Below are 19,389 nucleotides of genomic sequence, written 5' to 3'. Positions count from 1 at the left end.
GCTCTTTTCTTTCATTCTTTTTTTCTAGGGAGTATATATGGTGAGATTTTCTTAATTTTCTGGAAGATTGATTTTGCCTTGATCCCACTCAATAGATGGAGATGGACCATGGTGTGAAGGCTGCAAATGATTGACAATTTATCGACTGTAACAAATATGTTTTTATGTAGCATATCAAAGATATCGCTTCCTAGCTTCTTGCATTTTCTTTGGCTAAAGCCATGAGGGACCATCTTCGGGTGAGGTACGTACAACAGGCACATTCATGAGTGCTAGCTCACTTAATTGCCTTGTGACTTCCTAAGATGATTACCATTTAGGAATTTTGTTTTTTTAACTTGCTAAGTGACCACTTAGGGTAGTATTGGCTTGAAAACCTGTAATCGACGTGACAGCTGGTTGCATCAATTGTAGCCTTACATGGTTGTGGCAGTATCACTGAGGTCAATGACTATTCTAATATATGATCTTTTTTGATATTGTGAATTACTTGAACATTATTCATTACTCTTAACAGATGAATCCAAAACCTTTTTTTAGGAGACTCATCTGTGCTTACAGTCATATTCTGGAGTACTTAATCCTGCAATGGTGTTTGTGGCTCCAAAATATTCAAGCTGCATCTGAAATACTTTCCGTTCTTCCTTTGAGTGCCTCTGGCTCAACCATTTGCCATTACTGTAAAATTGCTGGCTCCATGATTGAATCTTACAGCAAGTTTATGAAGCAAGACCTTCACAAGTATTATACCTCTATTGTTTAGGTGACATCATATCCACACTGAGCTTGCTCTTCAAACTCGGATTAAGTCATTCCCTTAATTTGATTGAGTTCACTACTTTTGCTGTTTAACTGCAATCTACCTTGGCTCTGCCTTCACCACTAATTGACATATTATTACTCATTGTGTCACGCCCCAAATCCGGGACATAACACGGCTATGCTATCAAGGGATGCAGCCCTTGATAACACGAAGCCACATTCCTTTTCTTAATTATAATAACAGATGTATTATAAATAAAAGAAATAAAAAGATTCAATTCAAATTCTTAATTAAATCAAAACTGGTTCAGAGCATCTAAATCCAAAATCAAATACAAACCCATATCTCAAAATTCATAATTATTTACTACAAGTTCGTGATCATCAAATAACTAAACTTCAGCTACAAAATTTTCAAGCTTGCTATGTAGATCCCCAAGCTGGAATTCTTCATCGGTCCTAACTTTATTCCTCTGTAAAAGAAAAAAAAATAAAAAGAGTATGAGTTACACTAGTCCAGTAAGTAGAACCTACGCTGCCTTATCGGATCTAACATAAGTTTTTCATAATAATGCAATACTTAAAAAATAACAGATAATACAAAATTTAAAGCATTTCATAGAGCATATAATCAAACAAGTCATAAACCAATCATGCATGCATAAATTATGAACATTTCATAAACATATTTTGTAAATCATTCTTGTCATGTGTCCATGTCATGTTTCTAAATCTTGCTCGCAGATATTCGTGCTATGGTCACTTTATACCTGTGACAGGGCCAGTGTTCTTAATTGACAAATTCATGTTTCATATGCCAACTTTATACCTGCTGGCAGGGTCTGTGTTCTTATGGATGCTAGCTTCGGATGTCGATCTTTCCTTAGGGATTCGTTCATAGTTATCTGAGAGCCTTTGAAATCTTGACATCTTTTTCTTAAAATATACAATACATAGGTGAAAAAATCATAAAATTCATATTTCATAACCATGCTATTTTCATAAGACATATTTATGAAATTAATGTTCATAATAAAATGTATTTTTTCATATCATATACTGATCCTTATTTTATGAAAAATATAATTTTATCAACAATAATTCTTTGCATAGAAAACATGATTATTTAAAAATATATAAGGAGCGTAAGATCCACTTACCTAGATCGTCCTAGATCTTTAGTCTTCTTTAAATGAATCAGATAATCCTATTTAAAATATTAAATCATGATCAATTTTTATTCCATATATTCAATAAAATTAAATAATAAAAAAAATGGTTGATTGGGTGACCAGATCGATAGATCATCCGGATACTAAATCGATTTGGGATCATCTCACTGAGGTCAACATAGGTCCTTAGAAGAGGAAAAGATGGCTCGATACAAAATCTATAGGTCTTTCTTAGAGAGAGAAAGTAGGAGAGAGATATTCTAGAGAGAAGAAAAGAGAGAGAATCCTAGAGGGACTTTAAGAGAGAGAGAGAAAACAAGAGAGGAGAGAGAAATAAGAGAGGAGAGAGAAAATTCTTTTTCTCTCTCTTTTTCTTTTATTTTCTTTTCTTCTTTTCTTTTCTTCTCTTGGCCGAATAGGGAGGAATATGGGTGGGGGCTGATGGTTCTTGGTCGGAGGACCAGCAGCGGCTGGTTGTAGTGGGTGGTCGACGGCAATGGGGCAGGGGATGGCCGGCGGCAAGGATTGCCGACGGGAAAAACATGGGAAAGATCCAAAAACAGGGAACCCGATCTCTTTTCTTTTATTTTCATGATCATCGGTCGATCACCGACGGCCATAACCTTCGGGGAAGGAAGGTAGGGAGGTGGGGGTCATGCTACAGGGGTGTGGCATCACGGGCGGCGACGCCGGTGGCCGAAAACGAGGAAGAGAGGGCTCGACCGAACAGGAAAAAAATAGGGCATCCCTTTTTGTGGGTTTTTCGGCGAATCCGACGACCGATGGGGGCGCATGATGTCGTGGAAAGGAGGGGAAGGAAGAGAGGAGGGAAGGGCTGGGCTTACCTCAAGCTGTCTGGGGGTCTCCGCCTCCGATTTCTGGTGGGCACGAAAAGGGGTGTCAGCGGCTTCAACGGGGGAAACCAAGGAGAAAGAAGAGAAAATTGATGCTCACTGTGGCCGACCATGGAGGAGGGAAGAAAGCTTTTATAGGGCTCTTCCTAGGGTCCTCGTTGGCCCTAGGAGACCCTATCCTAATCGGGCACGAGGAAGAAGAAGACTCCCATTAGGAGTCTTCCAGGATTTTTTTTTCATGTGAGCTTGGTGGGCCAATTCCTGATGGGCTAGTCTATTTGGACCAGGTACTACATTCTATCTCCCTTAAAAAAAAATTTCGTCCTAGAAACTTGGTATATCTTCACTCTTTTACGAATAGGGATCTTAATTTTCATACTATCTTTACTAAATTTTTAGATCAGATTCCATCAATCCTAACTTTCTCATCTAAAATGAGGTAAATTTTTTTTTAAACAAGACATTGATGAAAATAACTTTCCTAAGAGAAGATATAACATATAGTGGCTTATTCAATTCTATATAGTTATTACTTGGAAGATATAAAGAAATGAGAAAATTCATAATCAAATAGTATATGAGCATCTATGGGGTGATTAGAATAATACCTGTAACTACTTGATTGCTTGCACTGGCATCTTGTTGAGTCAAGGCAAACACCCGTGCATTTCCTTATTGTTTCTGATCTGCTAGCTTGGAAGTCTTTGAACCATCTGTTTTCTTAATAGGACAATGTCGTGCCATATGTCCTATTGTGCCACATGAAAAGCATGCTCCCAGCTTTTTGAGACAAGGTCCATAATGATTTTTGCCATAATATTCATAGATCATAGCTTCTTTATTATTCTCTGCAATATTAGTAGAATTTTTTTGTTGATTATTTAAATTTTCTATTGGTCTCGATCTCTTTTTGTTACTCATCTCCTGTTCTGATCTTTTTATCTCGGATTCTACTTTCAAAGCTCGTTCTAACATATCTTTGTAATCATTAAAAATGTGAGAAGATAATTGAGATCGAATCTCATATCTTAATTCTTGCTCAAATCTACTAGTTTTGTTCCTTTCGGACTCTATAAGCTGGGGGCAGAAACGGCCTAACTCATTGAATTTGTTTGCATACTCTAATACTGTCATTTCATCTTTCTGCCTTAAAACCAAGAACTCATTCTCCTTTACTAATCTCATTATCTCGAGAAAGTATTGATCATAAAATATCTTTTTAAACTCCTTCCAAGTCAACTGGTCATCAATATTCTCATAGACAGCCTTTATCGCAATCCACCAAAACTCGGTGTTTTCTTTCAGCATAGGTATGGCTAATCTGATCTTCATGTTCTCGGGATACTGTAGGACATCAAACATCTTCTCTATCAGGTCTTTGCAACTAGAGGGTTAGGTCCACCCTCAAACAGTGGTGGATTAAGCCTTCTAAACCTCTTATAATATGACTCTAAAGATGGTGCAGGTTGAGGAGCAATTTGTCTCTACTATTGTTGCTGAATAAACTGAGCCACCACTTGGCATACTCCAGCAATATCTGCCTGTGTGGCTGGCGCATCAGGAGCATGCTCAGCCGACTGGTTGGCATCTCCCCTCGTAGTTCTTCTTGCTTCTCTCTTTCTACTGGCAGGATTCGTTGAGCCTTCATTCTCTCTGTTGCTCGTTGTCATCTAAAAATACTAACATTAATTAACTTCCTTAAATGAGCAACAGGAACTTTAAAAAAAATTTATTTATTCTTATTCAATTAAATATGATCTAGCTAAACGAGACCTATTTATCCATTACTGGACTTTAAGTCTACCAATGATCAAAATCTATTGCTCTGATACCATAAAATGTCACGTCCCAAATCCGGGACATAATATGGCCATGCTATCAAGAGATGTAGCCTTCGATAACATGAAGCCACATTCATTTTTTTAATTATAATAACAGATGTATCATAAATAAAAAAAATAAAAAGATTCAATTCAAATTTTTAATTAAATCAAAACTGGTTCAAAGCATCTAAATCTAAAATCAAATATAAATCCATATCTCAAAATTTATAATTATTTACTACAAATTTGTGATCATCAAATAACTAAACTTCAGCTACAAAATTTTTAAGCTGGCTACGTAGATCCCCAAGCCGGAATCCTTCATCGGTCCTAACGTTATTCCTTTGTAAAAAATAAAAAAATAAAAAAATATGAGCTATACTAGCCCAGTAAGTAGAACCTACGCTTCTTTATCGGATCCAGCATAAGTTTTTCATGATAATGCAATACTTAGAAAATAACAGATAATACAAAATTTAAAATATTTCATAGAGCATATAATAAAATAAATTATAAACCAATTATGCATGCATAAATCATGAACATTTCATAAACATGTTTCGTAAATAATTCTTGTCATGTGTTCATGTCATGTTTCTAAATCTTGCTCACAGATATTCGTGCTATGGTCACTTTATACCCGTGACAGGGCCAGTGTTCTTAATCGATAAGTTCATATTTCATATGCCAATTTTATACCTGCTGGCAGGGCCTGTGTTCTTATAAATGCTAGCTCCGGATCTCGATTTTTTAATAAGGATTCGTTCATAGCTATTTGAGAGCCTTTGAAATCTTTACATCTTTTTCTTAAAACATACATATACATAGGTGGAAAAAATTATAAAATTTATACTTCATAACTATGCTATTTTCATAAGACATATTTATGAGATCAATGCTCATAATAAAATATATTTTTTCATATCACATATGTTGATCTTTATTTTATGAAAACTATGATTTCATCAACAATAATTTTTTGCATAGAAAATATGGTTATTTAAAAATATATAAGGAGCATAAGATCCACTTACCTTGATCGTCCTAGATCTTTAATCTTCCTTAAATGAATCAAACAATCATATTTAAAATATTAAATCATGATCAATTTTCATTCCATATATTCAAGAAAATTAAATAATAAAAAAAATGGTTGATTGGGTGATCAGACCAATAGATCATCTGGGCACTAAATCGATTTGGGATCATCTCACTGAGGTCAACATGGGTCCCTAGAAGAGAAAAAGATGGCTCGATACAAGATCTATAGGTCTTTCTTAGAGAGAGAAAGTAGGAGAAAGAAATTCTAAAGAGAAAGAAAGAGAGAGAATCCAAGAGGGACTTTAAGAGAGAGAGAGAAAGCAAGAGAGGAGAGAGAGAGAAAACAAGAGAGGAGAGAGAAAATCCTTTTTTTCTCTCTTTTCTTTTTTTTTCTTTTTTTTTCTTTTCTTCTTCTTCTTTTTCTTTTCTTCTTTTGGCCGAACAGGGAGGAATACGGGTGGGGGCTGGTGGTTCTTGGTTGGAGGACCAGCAGTGGCCGGCTGCAGTGGGTGGCCGATGGCAATGGGGCAGGGGATGGCCGGCGGCAAGGATTGTTGACGGGAAAAACATGGGAAAGATCCAAAAACAAGGGATCCGATCTCTTTTCTTTTATTTTCATGATTATCGGCCGATCACCGACGGCCATAACCTTCGGGGAAGGAAGGTAGGGAGGTGGGGGTCATGCTACAGGGATGTGGCACCACGGGCGGCGGCGTCGGTGGCTGGAAACGAGGAAGAGAGGGCTCGACCGAACAGGAAAAAAACAGGACATCCCTTTTTGTGGGTTTTCCAGGAATCCGACGGTCGGTGGGGGTGCACAATGCCGTGGAAAGGAGGGGAAGGAAGAGAGGAGGGAGGGGCTGGGCTTACCTTGGGCTGTCCAGGGGGTCTTCGCCTTCGATTTTTGGTGGGCACGAAGAGGGGTGTCCGCGGCTTCAACGGGGGAAACCAAGGAGAAAGAAGAGAAAATCGATGCTTGCCGTGGCCGACCATGGAGGAAGGAAGAGGGGTTTTATAGGGCTCTTCCTAGGACCTCATTGGCCTTAGGAGACCCTATCCTAATCGGGCACGAAGAAGAAGACTCCCGTTAGGAGTCTTTCAGGATTTTTTTTTTCATGTGGGCTTGGTGGGCCAATTCCTGATGGGCTGGTCTATTTGGACCGGGTATTACACATTGGTTCACCTCATCCTCAGTTTTGCACCAAGTATTAGGTTCTCTACGTGAGCAACCATTGTCTCTGCTATCATGACCTCGACCTAGCTTGAGGGTAGCTATTTTGACTGCAATCTCAATTTTCTTAACACACCCTGGTTGTTTACAAATTTGCACTGTAGTTCGAGATCATGAGATGCGTCCCCTTTTAAGTGCTTCCTAGCATGATAGATATCTACCTCCTTTGTGATTTTGATGTTCATTGGTTTTTTATGTACCTTGAGGCATTCAGTGCCTTGCCACCAGTGTTACTTTTTGCAGATCTTGTCTTGTTTCCTTGAGGCATTCATTGCCTTGCCACTCACTTCATGCCAGTCTACATTATGATGGTTGACTTCACATCTAGTATTCTGTGCTTTTATTTCTTCTGTTAGCTAGATCATACTAACACTTGCCTTTGCCATATTCCTTGTCAGCTTGTTTTCTTAAACTGATGCCACCATTTTTAGCATGATAATTTTGACCCTTACCGTAGGCTGATTGGTCATATCTATCTACTTATTTTAGTCTCTATATGTTTCTTTCATGGATACTGATTCATCTTCAATACTTTCCTAGTACCATCTCAACTTGGCTAGTTCCCTTGCCAAGACCATTATAGCTTCACTTCCTTGACTTATTAGCTACATTTGTGCAGTCTAGCTCGTGACCCCATCTTTGGTTGAACGGTGATGGATCCATAAGTATGCATGAGATAACAATTCTGCATCTCGGTATTAACCTTAGAATAGATATATAGAACAAATAAATTCGGTATGTTCCTTCAAATTCATCCTCAGATAGGTTTTATTATTTTTATATGGCTTCTTGGTTTCCAATAGACTCAAGAGTCTATTGTTAGCATGGCAGTTTACATCGATATTTGTGACATGGTATCTCCGCATGCTCCTCCCTTGGTAATACACAATGAATCTGTGTCTCAGGCTTTTGTTTTAAGATCTATCTTGGAGAGAAGTAAAAGGGGGAGAAGGATGGACGTGGCATTCTTTATTTGTGGATGATTAGTATTTTTTGCACACATGTGCAACTTACACAGAGTAAAATCCTTCATGTCCTCATCAGAATATGGCATCTTATTCTTGTTTCTCAATCTTCATGCACAACTTTCTCTGGATTGTTATCTAATACAAGGTTTCACATGTGTTTATTTATTACTCAGTTAAACTTGTTTAAGGTCAGGTTATTCAATACATTTCATGTATAAGTGTGGTTGAGGTTTTGTGCATTTTCTGTGAATGCATTCTGTTTTGTGTAGGTGCACTTTTGTGTTTGAATCCTTGTACTATCTTAACCTTCTTGCCGATCATGTGCTTTACATAATGCTCAGGCAACTTTTTTAAGGTCAGATTTTATTCAATACATCATGTACAAGTGCATCGTTGAGGTTTTGTGCATCTGCATGTTGTTTATGAATGCGTTCCGGTAGTGTAGATGCGCTTTTATATTTAAATCTTCGTACCATCTTAACCTTCTTGAAGGTTTGCCAACTGCCATCACCTTCATAACTTCATCATCTGGCATGTGAGTATGGATGGTAAACTGCTTTCTGCTAACAATCAAAGTAGCATGTATTATTACTTAGATAATGATTTCATTTTCTGCATATCTGTGTTTTTGTACAACAGTACTTCGGTAATCTATGACTTGGTAGTGCCACTTTTGTAAGGTCAAACATTAATATGCACCTCATTCTGCAATAAGTATGGTTATGTTTATTTCTGTGAACCTTAATCCACAGTTTGTTTGATGGGTGGTGGTTATTCTCCTTTCTTATGCAGGTTCAAGTTGCTTTGTTGAGATCTAGGGATCCAAGAGAGCACCAGCAGTCGAGTAACATTTTTGGACAAAATTTATTAGATTGTATTCATTGACCATTTTCTCTGTTTCATTGGATAGACTGACACATTGGCCCTTTTTCTTTTCTTTTTTTTGTTTTGAGGGAACTTTCTGCAATTTATATTGCTGAACCAAAAATAATGGTAAGGACTGAGATCTTCTGGCTTCTATTTCCCTGCCAATTGAAATGCAATAATTATTTGTTTTGGTCCACTGGCTTCTGCACAATTTCTTTTGTGTGAAAAGCTTGAAGCTATTCTATTGTTTCTTAGAAGGGGACAGTACCTATATTTGCTGCCTCCAGAAAATTTTGCTCGATATTCATCCTTCCAAGTGCTGGTTTCTTACTTTCCTGGTCCTCCAAATCTTGTTAATGTCCTGATGTGATTGCATTCTTTGTGATGTTTGACATGGAAATTGTTTAACTTGGTTAGAAGGTTTTTGCAAGTTGGATTATGTTATCATCGGTAGGTGTTGAATCAACATTCACAGACTGCACCAAACCTCTGATTCCAGTTAGGTGTGTCATGAAGACTTCTGTAACATTTTCTTCCTCATCCCCTTCTCACGGAACCAGGCTTCACAGCTCTCTTCTGATTGCACTGATCAATGAAGGAATTTGGTGGATGTAAACTAGAAATCATCCTCGCAACTTAATACACCTAATTACCTCTACTACCTGCTAGTTAAGGGCAATTAGTTGTCATGCTCAGTTAACATCAATATCTTGTGGTTAGTTGTTAGGCGAGTGAAGAATTCCTTTCTAGCATCAATATTTTGTCAAAAGAATACTTTTATTTCTTCTCTTTGATGGTTGGTTCTCATTATCCATCTGATCTTAAGCATGTGACAATTTGCTGTCAGTGACCAATATTTATTGTTTTTAGAGCACCGATCAAATGATTGGAGCATATTAGGAATAAAAAAAGTGGTAATAGAGGTTGCTTTTGTAGCACTCAGATTGAGACTAACAACTTTTCGCTGTCATTTTTTGTGGCACTAATGCCAACAAATGGAAGATTCATCCAGCCATCGCTCGTTCTCATGTTCCATTAAAATTGAAAGGAAAAAAAAAGAAGGAAAGATGTCTGTTACCATGTTTTAGGTAACCTGGCGTTCTGCTCCGAGGACTCGCATAGTAAAAAATGTGAGGAAGAGGATGATGAAAATTTAATTAAGTTGAATTTTGGGTTTGCAATTGTTTTGTTGAATGACATAGCGTTGGCACGTGGTGTACGTCTAGATGATTCAATTTTCTCCTAAGTGAAACAGGAAACCTTTATACGAAGATGAGCTGTTGTGATAACCCTCATGCAGAAAGCGAGTTTGATCATGCAAGCCATCATGATTCACGTAGGGGGAGAAAAAAAAAAAGGTGCCACCTTAATAGAGAAACAATGCAGGTGTTGTTATTATAAATAATATTGTCTGGGATTTGCTTGCAGATAATTTGGTTTACTTTGTAGTTTCCTTTTTCCTTTGTGATATAGAAGGCCTCTGCTTTATGTTTGATGAGGAGAGGGAAGTACATGACTACTGCTGCACTTTGTTTTTATATCTTTTTTGAAAAATACGATAGAAATTCTTTAAGAAATTTCAGATAGTAAATAAAAGACAGATATGGCTAAGCATATCTTAGTCTTGTTAATTTTTCTTCTTTGATTTTTTAAAAGAGGACGTTAGCGAAATGGCACATAGATTCCAGCTGCACTTCCGCTTGAACAGGAATCTCCACAGCACAGAAAAAAAAAAAAAAAAAAAGGAAAAAAAGGAAAAAAAAAAGGTTCCCACAATTTATATTTCTGGGTCCTTGGATCCCTAGGTTCCTCTTGTACTCGAAAGGATCCATGCAGAAACTCAGTGAAACTAGCTCAAATGTAAGCATGTGTTTTAACTTCATGCATCCACTTGGGTGGTTATTTTAAATATAATAGGCAGCAGGACCCCAAAGCCATCATCTATAGCTTAATATAAGAATTATAGATTGATTTTATTCAAACTTTTAACAGCACTGACATCGTGATGTCAAGAAAGGCCATTATTACCTGCAGGAGATCAACCGAACAAGGGATCTAATCTATTCTATAAACTCAGAGAGAGCTTGTCCAAACTTGGTCCTTTCAAAGGCCCACCTCCCTATGGACGAGGGGTGCATGGCAGGCAATTTACCAACTCTTAACATATTTTCTAGCCAACCATCTACATTTTGCTAGGGAGGTTTGCAATCTCACTTCCCTCGGTCTTTGCAAATCTTCCACGCACGCGGGGTTGACTGTCTGCTAAAGCCTTCCTGCAGGCATACTGCAAAATGCACGACTTTTGTCATGGTAAGAGGAATTAGTGAATGAAAAGAACAGAAAAAAAAAAAAAAAAAACCGATATTCACCTGAGAGCTTATTGAAAATTAATACCTGTCAATCTGTCATGATTAGATGAATTGGTGAGTTAAAAAGCAGAGAAATTCACTGAGAGTGCAACCTTACATATGTATGTGTGTATAAAACCCACCCATTTAATAGCTACTGCCATCTTATGCACATGTTTAGACACCTTTGTTTCCCATCTTTTGTTGAAAGTAGGTGGCTCAATTATATTCAGAAAACAGCTTCACCTCTATTGTTAACATTAACTTGGCAATGTTGAGATGCTTTGCATACCCATGATGGTAGGTTTAATGATCCAATGCAATGTAGCTTAGACTGAACCCAGCTTTTTTATTATATGGTGCAGATACGCCAGGATGCTTGCCACTGCATGAGGTTATGAAGCTAACTTCTACGTGCACTCTTTCTTTGAAAAAGTTATCCCTCTCGATTCTTTAGTTAGTTAGAGACAGAAAAAGAGAGAGAGTCAAGGGCATGAGAAAGGTGTATATAACACTGAAGGTAAGGACTTTGATTTCCTTCTTTCAACTAAAATTTCAGAAAATCTAGCTAGGAAAAGAATGATATATATTTCAAAAAAAGAGGAAAAACAAAAGGAGGGTTATGGTTGTTCTAGTGCCAAGATGTGAAACTAAGACTTGGTTGGCACTTGAAATTAAGTTGAATTTGATCTACACTGTTGCTATTTATCCTTTACGTAGATTTTTAAGAACTCATATGATATTATCATAAGTACTCATGTGAGTTCTCTAGAAAGTGTTGGTGTTGCAATTTAAAAAAAAAAAAATTTACAAAGCTCTCGGAAGTAGCTAACAGTTATTCAGTTATTCTGAATATTATATGTCTAAGCTTTTCCTCTGTTTGTTAAAAAATGAATGATTTATGAAATGTTTCTGCAATAGGTAAGCTGCTGCAGAAACTACATACAGCCATCATTGCATGGTTGATGAGGAATTGCTTCTAAAACTACAAACAGTAACACGAGGGAGGGGTAGGGTGGAGGAAACGATAAGTATTAATTACCTTGATCTTTTTGCCAAAATTTCTTTTGGTTCTCTTATTCCTGTACCTGGAAAGCTTTTGCCTCCGTTCTTCAATCTTGACATCATCAATGGTTGATGAGTGCTATAAAAAAGAATGAACAATGTCCAAGTTACCAAACATTGGTTTGTTACTTCCAAGAGTCTGCCAGAAAAATTAAAAATCAATGACCTCCAACATCCTGCGGAATTGCCAGAAACATCTAAACATCTCTTGGTATTTATAGTTAATGTCAAACATGAATTACAAGTAGCTTTTAGCAGTCACACATTACTCTGCAGTTCTGTTAGGTATCTTGAACTTGGCTCTTCAAATGATGATGTATATTATGACACAGATAAAAGCTTTTTTTCCAATAATGGGGAAAAGAAATGCTTGACAGGTTGCTTCTCATATCATGTGGGAAAATATTCTGTTACAATTCACCATTCGTGATGGTGCAGACTATTTGTTTGTGGCAGAACACAGAACAAAGTTTGCATAAACTCCTATAGGTTTCCAGATTTATCAACAGAAATTACAAATTATTCTTTTAAAAGATTAGAATGAGTTAGCTTCTGCAGAAATCACTGGGGACAGCTTGCAGCATTTCAATAGCTAAAACGCATCCTATCAGATCTCAGAAACCAAGATAAGGTTTCTTTCTTTTATGCCTTAAAGGAAGACTGGAAATCGATACTTTACAAATATCTTAATGTAGGTGGCATTAGCAACAAAGATACTGAAATTTATAAGGTTAATATGACAATTGGCTTGCTAATGTTGAAACATAGTTGTTGCTGTCAAAATCCAACCTGGCCAGGATCATCAAGAGGATGCTGTTGGATCCACAGTCGTGGAAAACGATTTGTTTTAGAGTTAGATCTATGCACAAAACGAATAAAAAACAACCGGCCAGATTGGCTTCGATCGAGCCCTCCGGCTCTTAAGTCAGATCAAGCTTTGGAAGAATAGTAATAAAGAGAATATAACAGAGAATTATAATGTAAAATGTTATTCTATTCAGGTCGGCTCATTTTGGCCTTTTCGAATTGGCCTTAAAAATTACTCTTTAGGAGCTTTGCCTTTGGAAGCATGGCTTATTGGAGCTCGACTTTCTGATGAGCTTGGTCTTCTTGACTTTCTGATGAGCTCGATCTTCTCGACCTTCGAAGGTCTGCTTTCTAGTGGACTCAGCTTTTTTCATTTTTTTAGATTGACTTTCTGATGAGCTCGACTTTCTAAGATCGATTTTTTTATGGGCTTAGTTTTCTGAGGTCGATTTTCTAATGAGCTCGATTTTTCAACCTTTTCAACTTTTGAATTTGGCTTTCTGACGAGCTTGACCTTCTAAAGTCAGTTTTATGATGAGCTCGGCTTTCTTAGCTTTTTGAGATTGATTTTTTGATGAGCTCGGCCTTCTCGGCCTTCTGAGGTTGGCTTTTTGATGAGCTCTGCCTTCTCGGCCTTCTAAGGTTGGCTTTTTGATGAGCTCGATCTTCTCGACCTTTTGAGATCGGTTTTCTGATGAGCTCGACTTTCTCGACCTTCTCAGCATTCTCGACTTTCTAAGGTCGGTTTTTTAATGGGCTCGACCTTCTCAACCTTTTGAGGTCGGCTTTTTGATGGGCTCGATCTTTTAAGGTCGACTTTCTAATAAGCTCCAGCTTCTCTACCTTCTCGATCCTCTGAGGTCGACTTTCTAATGAGCTCGAGCTTCTCGATCTTTTCAGACTTCTCAGCCTTTTCGGCCTTCTGATGTGGGCTTATGAGCCTTTCATTATGAGAGCTTTGAGTTGTAAGAGTCTCTCCCTCCCAGAGCCTCTCTCTTTTTGGGTCCCTTGGCCCTATTTATATAGATGTGGAGCAAGAATCTGTTATAGTTGGAGGTAGAAACCTAGTGACGAGACATAACTTCCTCATTATGAGCCATCACTCTTTTCTTTATTTGGATTTAAATCTATCATAATTATCTTTCTATTTTTAGATTCCTCTTAATTGCAAAATTATAACTTCTCGAAATTCAAATCTTTATACAATTGCTGGCTACATGTTAATTAATGATAAGGAGGCTGATTTATATGCCATATCAATAGTATTCATCAAGGCATTGACAACTTATAGGTGGCTTAGAATTTGGCTTGACTCATCCAACAGTCAGCTTCTTGTAGAGACATCCAACAAAATTGGAGTTTGGCTTAGGATGTTATTCCTTTCATTTTTCTTATCTGCAGAAAGTACTTTGATCAGTTTTTTTTTCTAAATCTTATATAACATGGATTAGACTTTGCAATTACACCCAATCCAGATGGGTTCCAACCCGACCTGGCTTTAATAGGTCGGGTTGGTCAATATATTGACCGAATTTTAATCTGATCCGATCCGAACCTAATAAATTTATATCTTAGATTGGATCGGGTTTGGATAGTGGCCGTCCTGATCCATTACTCGATCCGAACTCGACCCGATCTTATGTATATATATTGTTCAAATGTGGGCTGGTTGTATGAAATGTGGGCCTTATAACCTTTAGGCTTGGTTAAGACCTCAAAAGCTGAAAAGTGGTAGTGAGCTATTGTTCAATACTTCTATTTTTATCTAAAAAATCTTATTTAGGTCGGACAGGTATCCGATCGGATAATCGGATATCCAATGAAATAGGGTATGGATAAAAAAAGTGTGGACCCACCGGATCACGGATCGGGTTCGGATCAAAATGCTAGGATATCGGGTCGGGTTCGGATTGACCCAAACCCACACCTGGTCAGACTCATTGCCAAGCCTAACATGATCTTACTTGGCTGTTAGAATTTGAGAAGGTAAAACTTCATGCAGCAGGGCCCATTGTTCAAAAACTCTTAAATAGAAAAGCTTTTAAACCTGCATTCTTTTATGCTTCTGATGTTCTAGAAGAATTTATCAGCCAGCACAGCAATGCCATAGTATTTGGAACAATAAAGTGAACAAAAAAAAAAAAAAACATTCAGCATATAAAAAAGCAATACTTGATTCATCCTCACCTGAATATCTCCTTCACTGTAAGCTCTTCTTATCCCAAATGCTGCCTCAAGATTCATCCCTCGAAATTCCAAAAAGCTTGGTCTCATAATGCAGCCATTTATGTAGTCTACTGAGCTTAGACATTGAAAGCTATCAATCTTCTGTAGTGGCCCCTCCATGACTAACTTATTTTCCTCGACACCTCGATCCATCTCTGGTTGAAATGCAGGAATCTTAACATCTGAAGCCTCAGGATATGGTTCTATGATAGCAGACTTGGCTAGAAGGTCGTTTCTGCACTCATAGAACACCTCACTCAGTAAATCCTCATTTTGAATTGATTCCATGGGTGTGACTTTATTTGCTTCTGGAATGATGAGATTCCCATTACTATATATCATGGACATAGCAGCTGTATCGGGATCCAACACAAGTACTTGTTCCTCTAAGATGAGCTCTGGAGCTTTGAATAGATCTCCTTCTCCTCCAAGGTCATACTCGGATAGAGAAGACGTCTCCACCAGGTTGTCCTGTATATATAAGAAAACCATCGATCTTAAGTATTCAAGGAGATCATAAATTTGAGAAATAATAACATGGTAATTGCATCAAACCCAATTTGTTAGCCCTACACATGTACCAGCGTTTCTGATCTCACAATTTGGAGAACCAATGACTAAGATTTAGCTCATCTTGTTGTCTACAATTGCACAAAAGGATCATAAACACAGATGACAGAAGGAGAACTTAAATCCTTCTTTAGTTTGAATAGGTAAACATGGCATCTAAATGTTACCATTTCTTGAATTATTTTTATGGCTTCTTAATAATGTTCATGTTAACTAAGCAATAGACTCCAAAAGCTGGAAGCTATTAATAAATTAGTCGACAATGGATACCTGACCTTAACCACACCTCACCGTTCATATGCAGCCTAAACCATGCACGCGGAGTCAGAAACAAGTTATTTTTTCCAAGAAAAAAGACTGAAGATTACAACCAGGAACAGTTCAGACAAGAAATGTCTCAAGAAAACAAATAAGTGAATGAAATAAATGATTGACTTGGATGACCTCTAGCAACCAGAGCTCTTATACCATGTTCAATAACCAGCAGACTCCATAGGTTAAGCTATTGGGGAATGGGTCAAAAATACATACGAGGCCTTGACTGTTTAACGACATCATTCCCCCTGTTCATGCAATTTAGATATCAATCATCAGAACCAATAACATATATATGTGGACATTATAAGGTAGAAAGGCGGACGGAGAATTTTTATGTACATGTATATGCATATGTACATAGGAAAGCGATCGATCATAATGTACGGTGCCACATCATACTGGTGAAAGACTGTAATTAATTTGAATATTGATACTGTGTCTACTTACTATAAACATTTGCAGCACATTACCAAATATTTTTTAACCTTTCAGAGAACTGCATGTAAACTCTTTCTACACTCTGGCCTAAAGAAAAGTTCTCAGGCCCAAGCTTGTAAGGTTATATAACAAGCAGTGACAGATGCTTGTTTTTGCAGGCCAAATTTGCTAGAATTATAGAACACAGAAGAGTCAATTATGGGTATCTTTATGCAAAAAGAATTCCATTTAGCATATTAAAGAACTGTGATTTCTGATGATATCCTCTATACCATCTCTGTTTACCTGCATTGGTGCATATGATTTTGCATATATAAATTTTATAACTTCATGGTCCTAAAATCCACGGTGCTCCACCATATTAGTTTTTCCCTCGATTTCTTCTCTATTTTAATGCATTAAGAAATTGGCAAACTTTCCAAGTCTTAATCGCCGAACAATACAAACTTCAAAATATTGGTAAAGCTGAACTGTCACTGATTAGATGTTCATTGACAACTTATGCATTTTGATATAGGATTCATCATCTTGGTACGGAATTCCATACCAATATTACCCTGTATAGTATCCACTACAGTACGGTATGAGAGTGCATACCGATTTAGTATGATACGTACCGTATACAATACGATACGTACGGTACCACACGGTACTGATTGTTACGGTAAGATGTCCTTTTTGTGAAAAATCTTAAAGTGGCCATTTGTTTTCTCTAAATATTTCTTTGCTTCATAACCTTTTACATATCTTCGAGTCTACATAGATGGAATATCGGCCAACTCATCATGCTCTTCATATTTGGTTTCCCCTCGGTCCCCATTCATGTATAGCTTCTCATCTCTCTGGATCAAATTTTAAATTCAGCATCATTGCGAGCCATTCGGAATCCCAATGAAAGTAGTCTTTAAAAGCTTGGTTAGTGTAAGAACATAATCCAGCAAAACCAAAAAAAAAAAAACCAAAAAACAAAAGAAAAGAAAAGAAAAAAGTCAGCAGGGCATTCTACTATGTATAAAAGAGAAAAGATAGGAATGAAAAGAAGAGAGATTAATCATACCAAGTGGGGGACAGCACTAGCGAAGAAGCTGGTGTGGAAGTCCTCGTCCTCCGGAAACGAGAGAAGCTGGGTTGGCGCCACTTCCTGGCCATAGCCTTCATTGAAAGGCAACAGCAACCCTTCTCCCGCGTTCATCTCTCTCTCTCTCAGGCTTTCTCCAAGTTGGAATTTTGAGAGAGCTGGGACGATGAAAGAAATAGAGGAGGGGAAGCACGACAGCTATACATGCTTGTCCAGGTGGTGCCGAAGAGAAAGATTCCAAATCCAAAGTACTGCTTCGTGGATAGATCAGATGAGACACCCCAGCACCGAACAGCCTGAGGCAGCGCATCAGCATCGAATACATGCCACAAAATGTATGCCCCACCCGAGCTGTAATTACGTAAGAGATAGTGGGGAGCATACGTTAGTGTGACCCTCGAATATTATATTAGCAGGGAGGGATAGACATGGGTGACCCATGCAGATACATGGCACAGATCGTAATGTTTTCTTTTCTCTCATATGGTCATTAAGTGGGTTCACAGTTGGTAAACTTATGCCTTCTGCGTTTGGTGAAACATATTTGCTAAATCTGATGGTATATATAGAGAGAGAGTGATAGAAATGTATATATGCTCGATCTCTCTAAATTATATTGGAAAATGAACACTGTCAAATCCACTCTCAAATCAAAAACTTCCTTGTTACACTCTATACGGATATCTATATTTTCAACCATTAATTGTTTTTATGCATCTATGCACGTACCTTATGTGAATTGACCCGTAGATTTGGATGAATTATATTTTGTGATATATGACAATATATGCCATAGTGGGATTTTGAGATAATTAATAAATTATCTAGTGACAAATGCTTGCATCTATCTCATCTCAATAGAGAGGTGCATTTGTACATATGTGCGTGATAGAAGCATTTGGCCAATGTTCTTCAAATTAATTTCGAGGTTAATCATGAGGATATTAGGTAATCACAACCATAAGAGGAAAAGTATTATGTAGATAATATGTGCGTATGTATTTAATTAGATTTGGGATTTTACTTGCGAATGCTAGAATATTGGTAGTTCAAATTTTAGAATAAACATAGCTGCAACGCTAGACTGCACTAACACGTATAAGGTGTTAATCTGATCTCATCTATAAAATAGAGCATCCATCATGCATGCCAGCTCGGGATGATAAACTTCTGATAGAAAATATCTTAGAAATTACCGTGGAGGAGAGAGGATAGAAATGAGATTCAGGAATTCCAAAATAAAACTGACAATATAGTTTATCAATTGTCTGGTGCTTCTAGATATACATATTTAACTAAGTTCTTACATACAATCTCAAATATAGCTGGAGACGAATAAACCACAGCCCATAGCTTATTTTTCTTGACAGAAGCAAACAAAAAGGAAAAGGAGAGATGTCCCACGTAAAAACAAAAGGTGTAAACGTCAGGGGCGACGCATGCTCGGCAGTAAACATGAAAGATTTGGGCTTTGGTCATTTCGATCCTGATTAGTCTGCCCCCCACTTAGTCCAAAATCCAAATGCTTCAGATTCCCTACCATTATAATGAGAAGGTCTTTTCTTTCACATGCCAGAGATGCTGCTACTCTAAAGAATTTTGCAAATGAATGTGACAGCGTTCTAGATTTTTGGTTAATATATACCTGCCGTGTTACCAGTGGGGAGTATCGGTCATGGATGCTAAATTTAATAAGATCCACTGGCCTCTACTCTTTGATTAATAGAGTAACCCCAGCAAATTGGTGTTAGAGTGAAGCAAAAAAAGGAAACTGAGAAGTACCATTCTTGATGGGTCGCTTGGAGGGGGAAATGGAAGTGT

At 37.5% G+C, this 19,389-nt stretch overlaps 2 protein-coding genes across 6 annotated transcripts in view; one reads left to right on the top strand and one right to left on the bottom strand.

Moving 5' to 3' along the window:
- The window catches only part of LOC105040890 (protein REDUCED CHLOROPLAST COVERAGE 1), a 31,995-nt gene extending 23,081 nt beyond the window's left edge, over window positions 1-8,914 (top strand). For all 4 annotated transcript variants that reach the window (XM_073254427.1, XM_073254428.1, XM_073254426.1 and 1 more), the window contains one exon: window positions 8,644-8,914. The gene's annotated coding sequence lies outside the window, so the exon portion shown is untranslated. The remainder of the gene's footprint in view (window positions 1-8,643) is intronic.
- Window positions 8,915-10,660: 1,746 nt separating this feature from the next.
- On the bottom strand, window positions 10,661-17,755 carry LOC105040891 (uncharacterized). Of its 2 annotated transcripts, XM_010917636.4 has the most exons (5): window positions 17,548-17,755; window positions 15,126-15,635; window positions 12,109-12,210; window positions 11,088-11,120; window positions 10,661-11,002 (listed from the first exon to the last, which is right to left on the bottom strand). In XM_010917636.4, exons 1-4 carry the CDS (start codon window positions 17,680-17,682, stop codon window positions 11,106-11,108), a joined length of 762 nt encoding a protein of 253 aa, XP_010915938.1. In that variant the 5' UTR covers window positions 17,683-17,755; the 3' UTR covers window positions 10,661-11,002; window positions 11,088-11,105. The 2 variants fall into 2 exon arrangements, with proteins under 2 accessions (XP_010915938.1, XP_010915937.1); XM_010917635.4 differs by lacking the exon at window positions 11,088-11,120.
- Between the last annotated feature and the right edge of the window lie 1,634 nt (window positions 17,756-19,389).

This window comes from Elaeis guineensis, chromosome 3, assembly GCF_000442705.2.
Source record: "Elaeis guineensis isolate ETL-2024a chromosome 3, EG11, whole genome shotgun sequence".
NCBI classification, from domain to species: domain Eukaryota; kingdom Viridiplantae; phylum Streptophyta; class Magnoliopsida; order Arecales; family Arecaceae; genus Elaeis; species Elaeis guineensis.
Note: the sequence above shows the minus strand (reverse complement) of the source record. Positions and strands in the feature narration are given on the sequence as shown.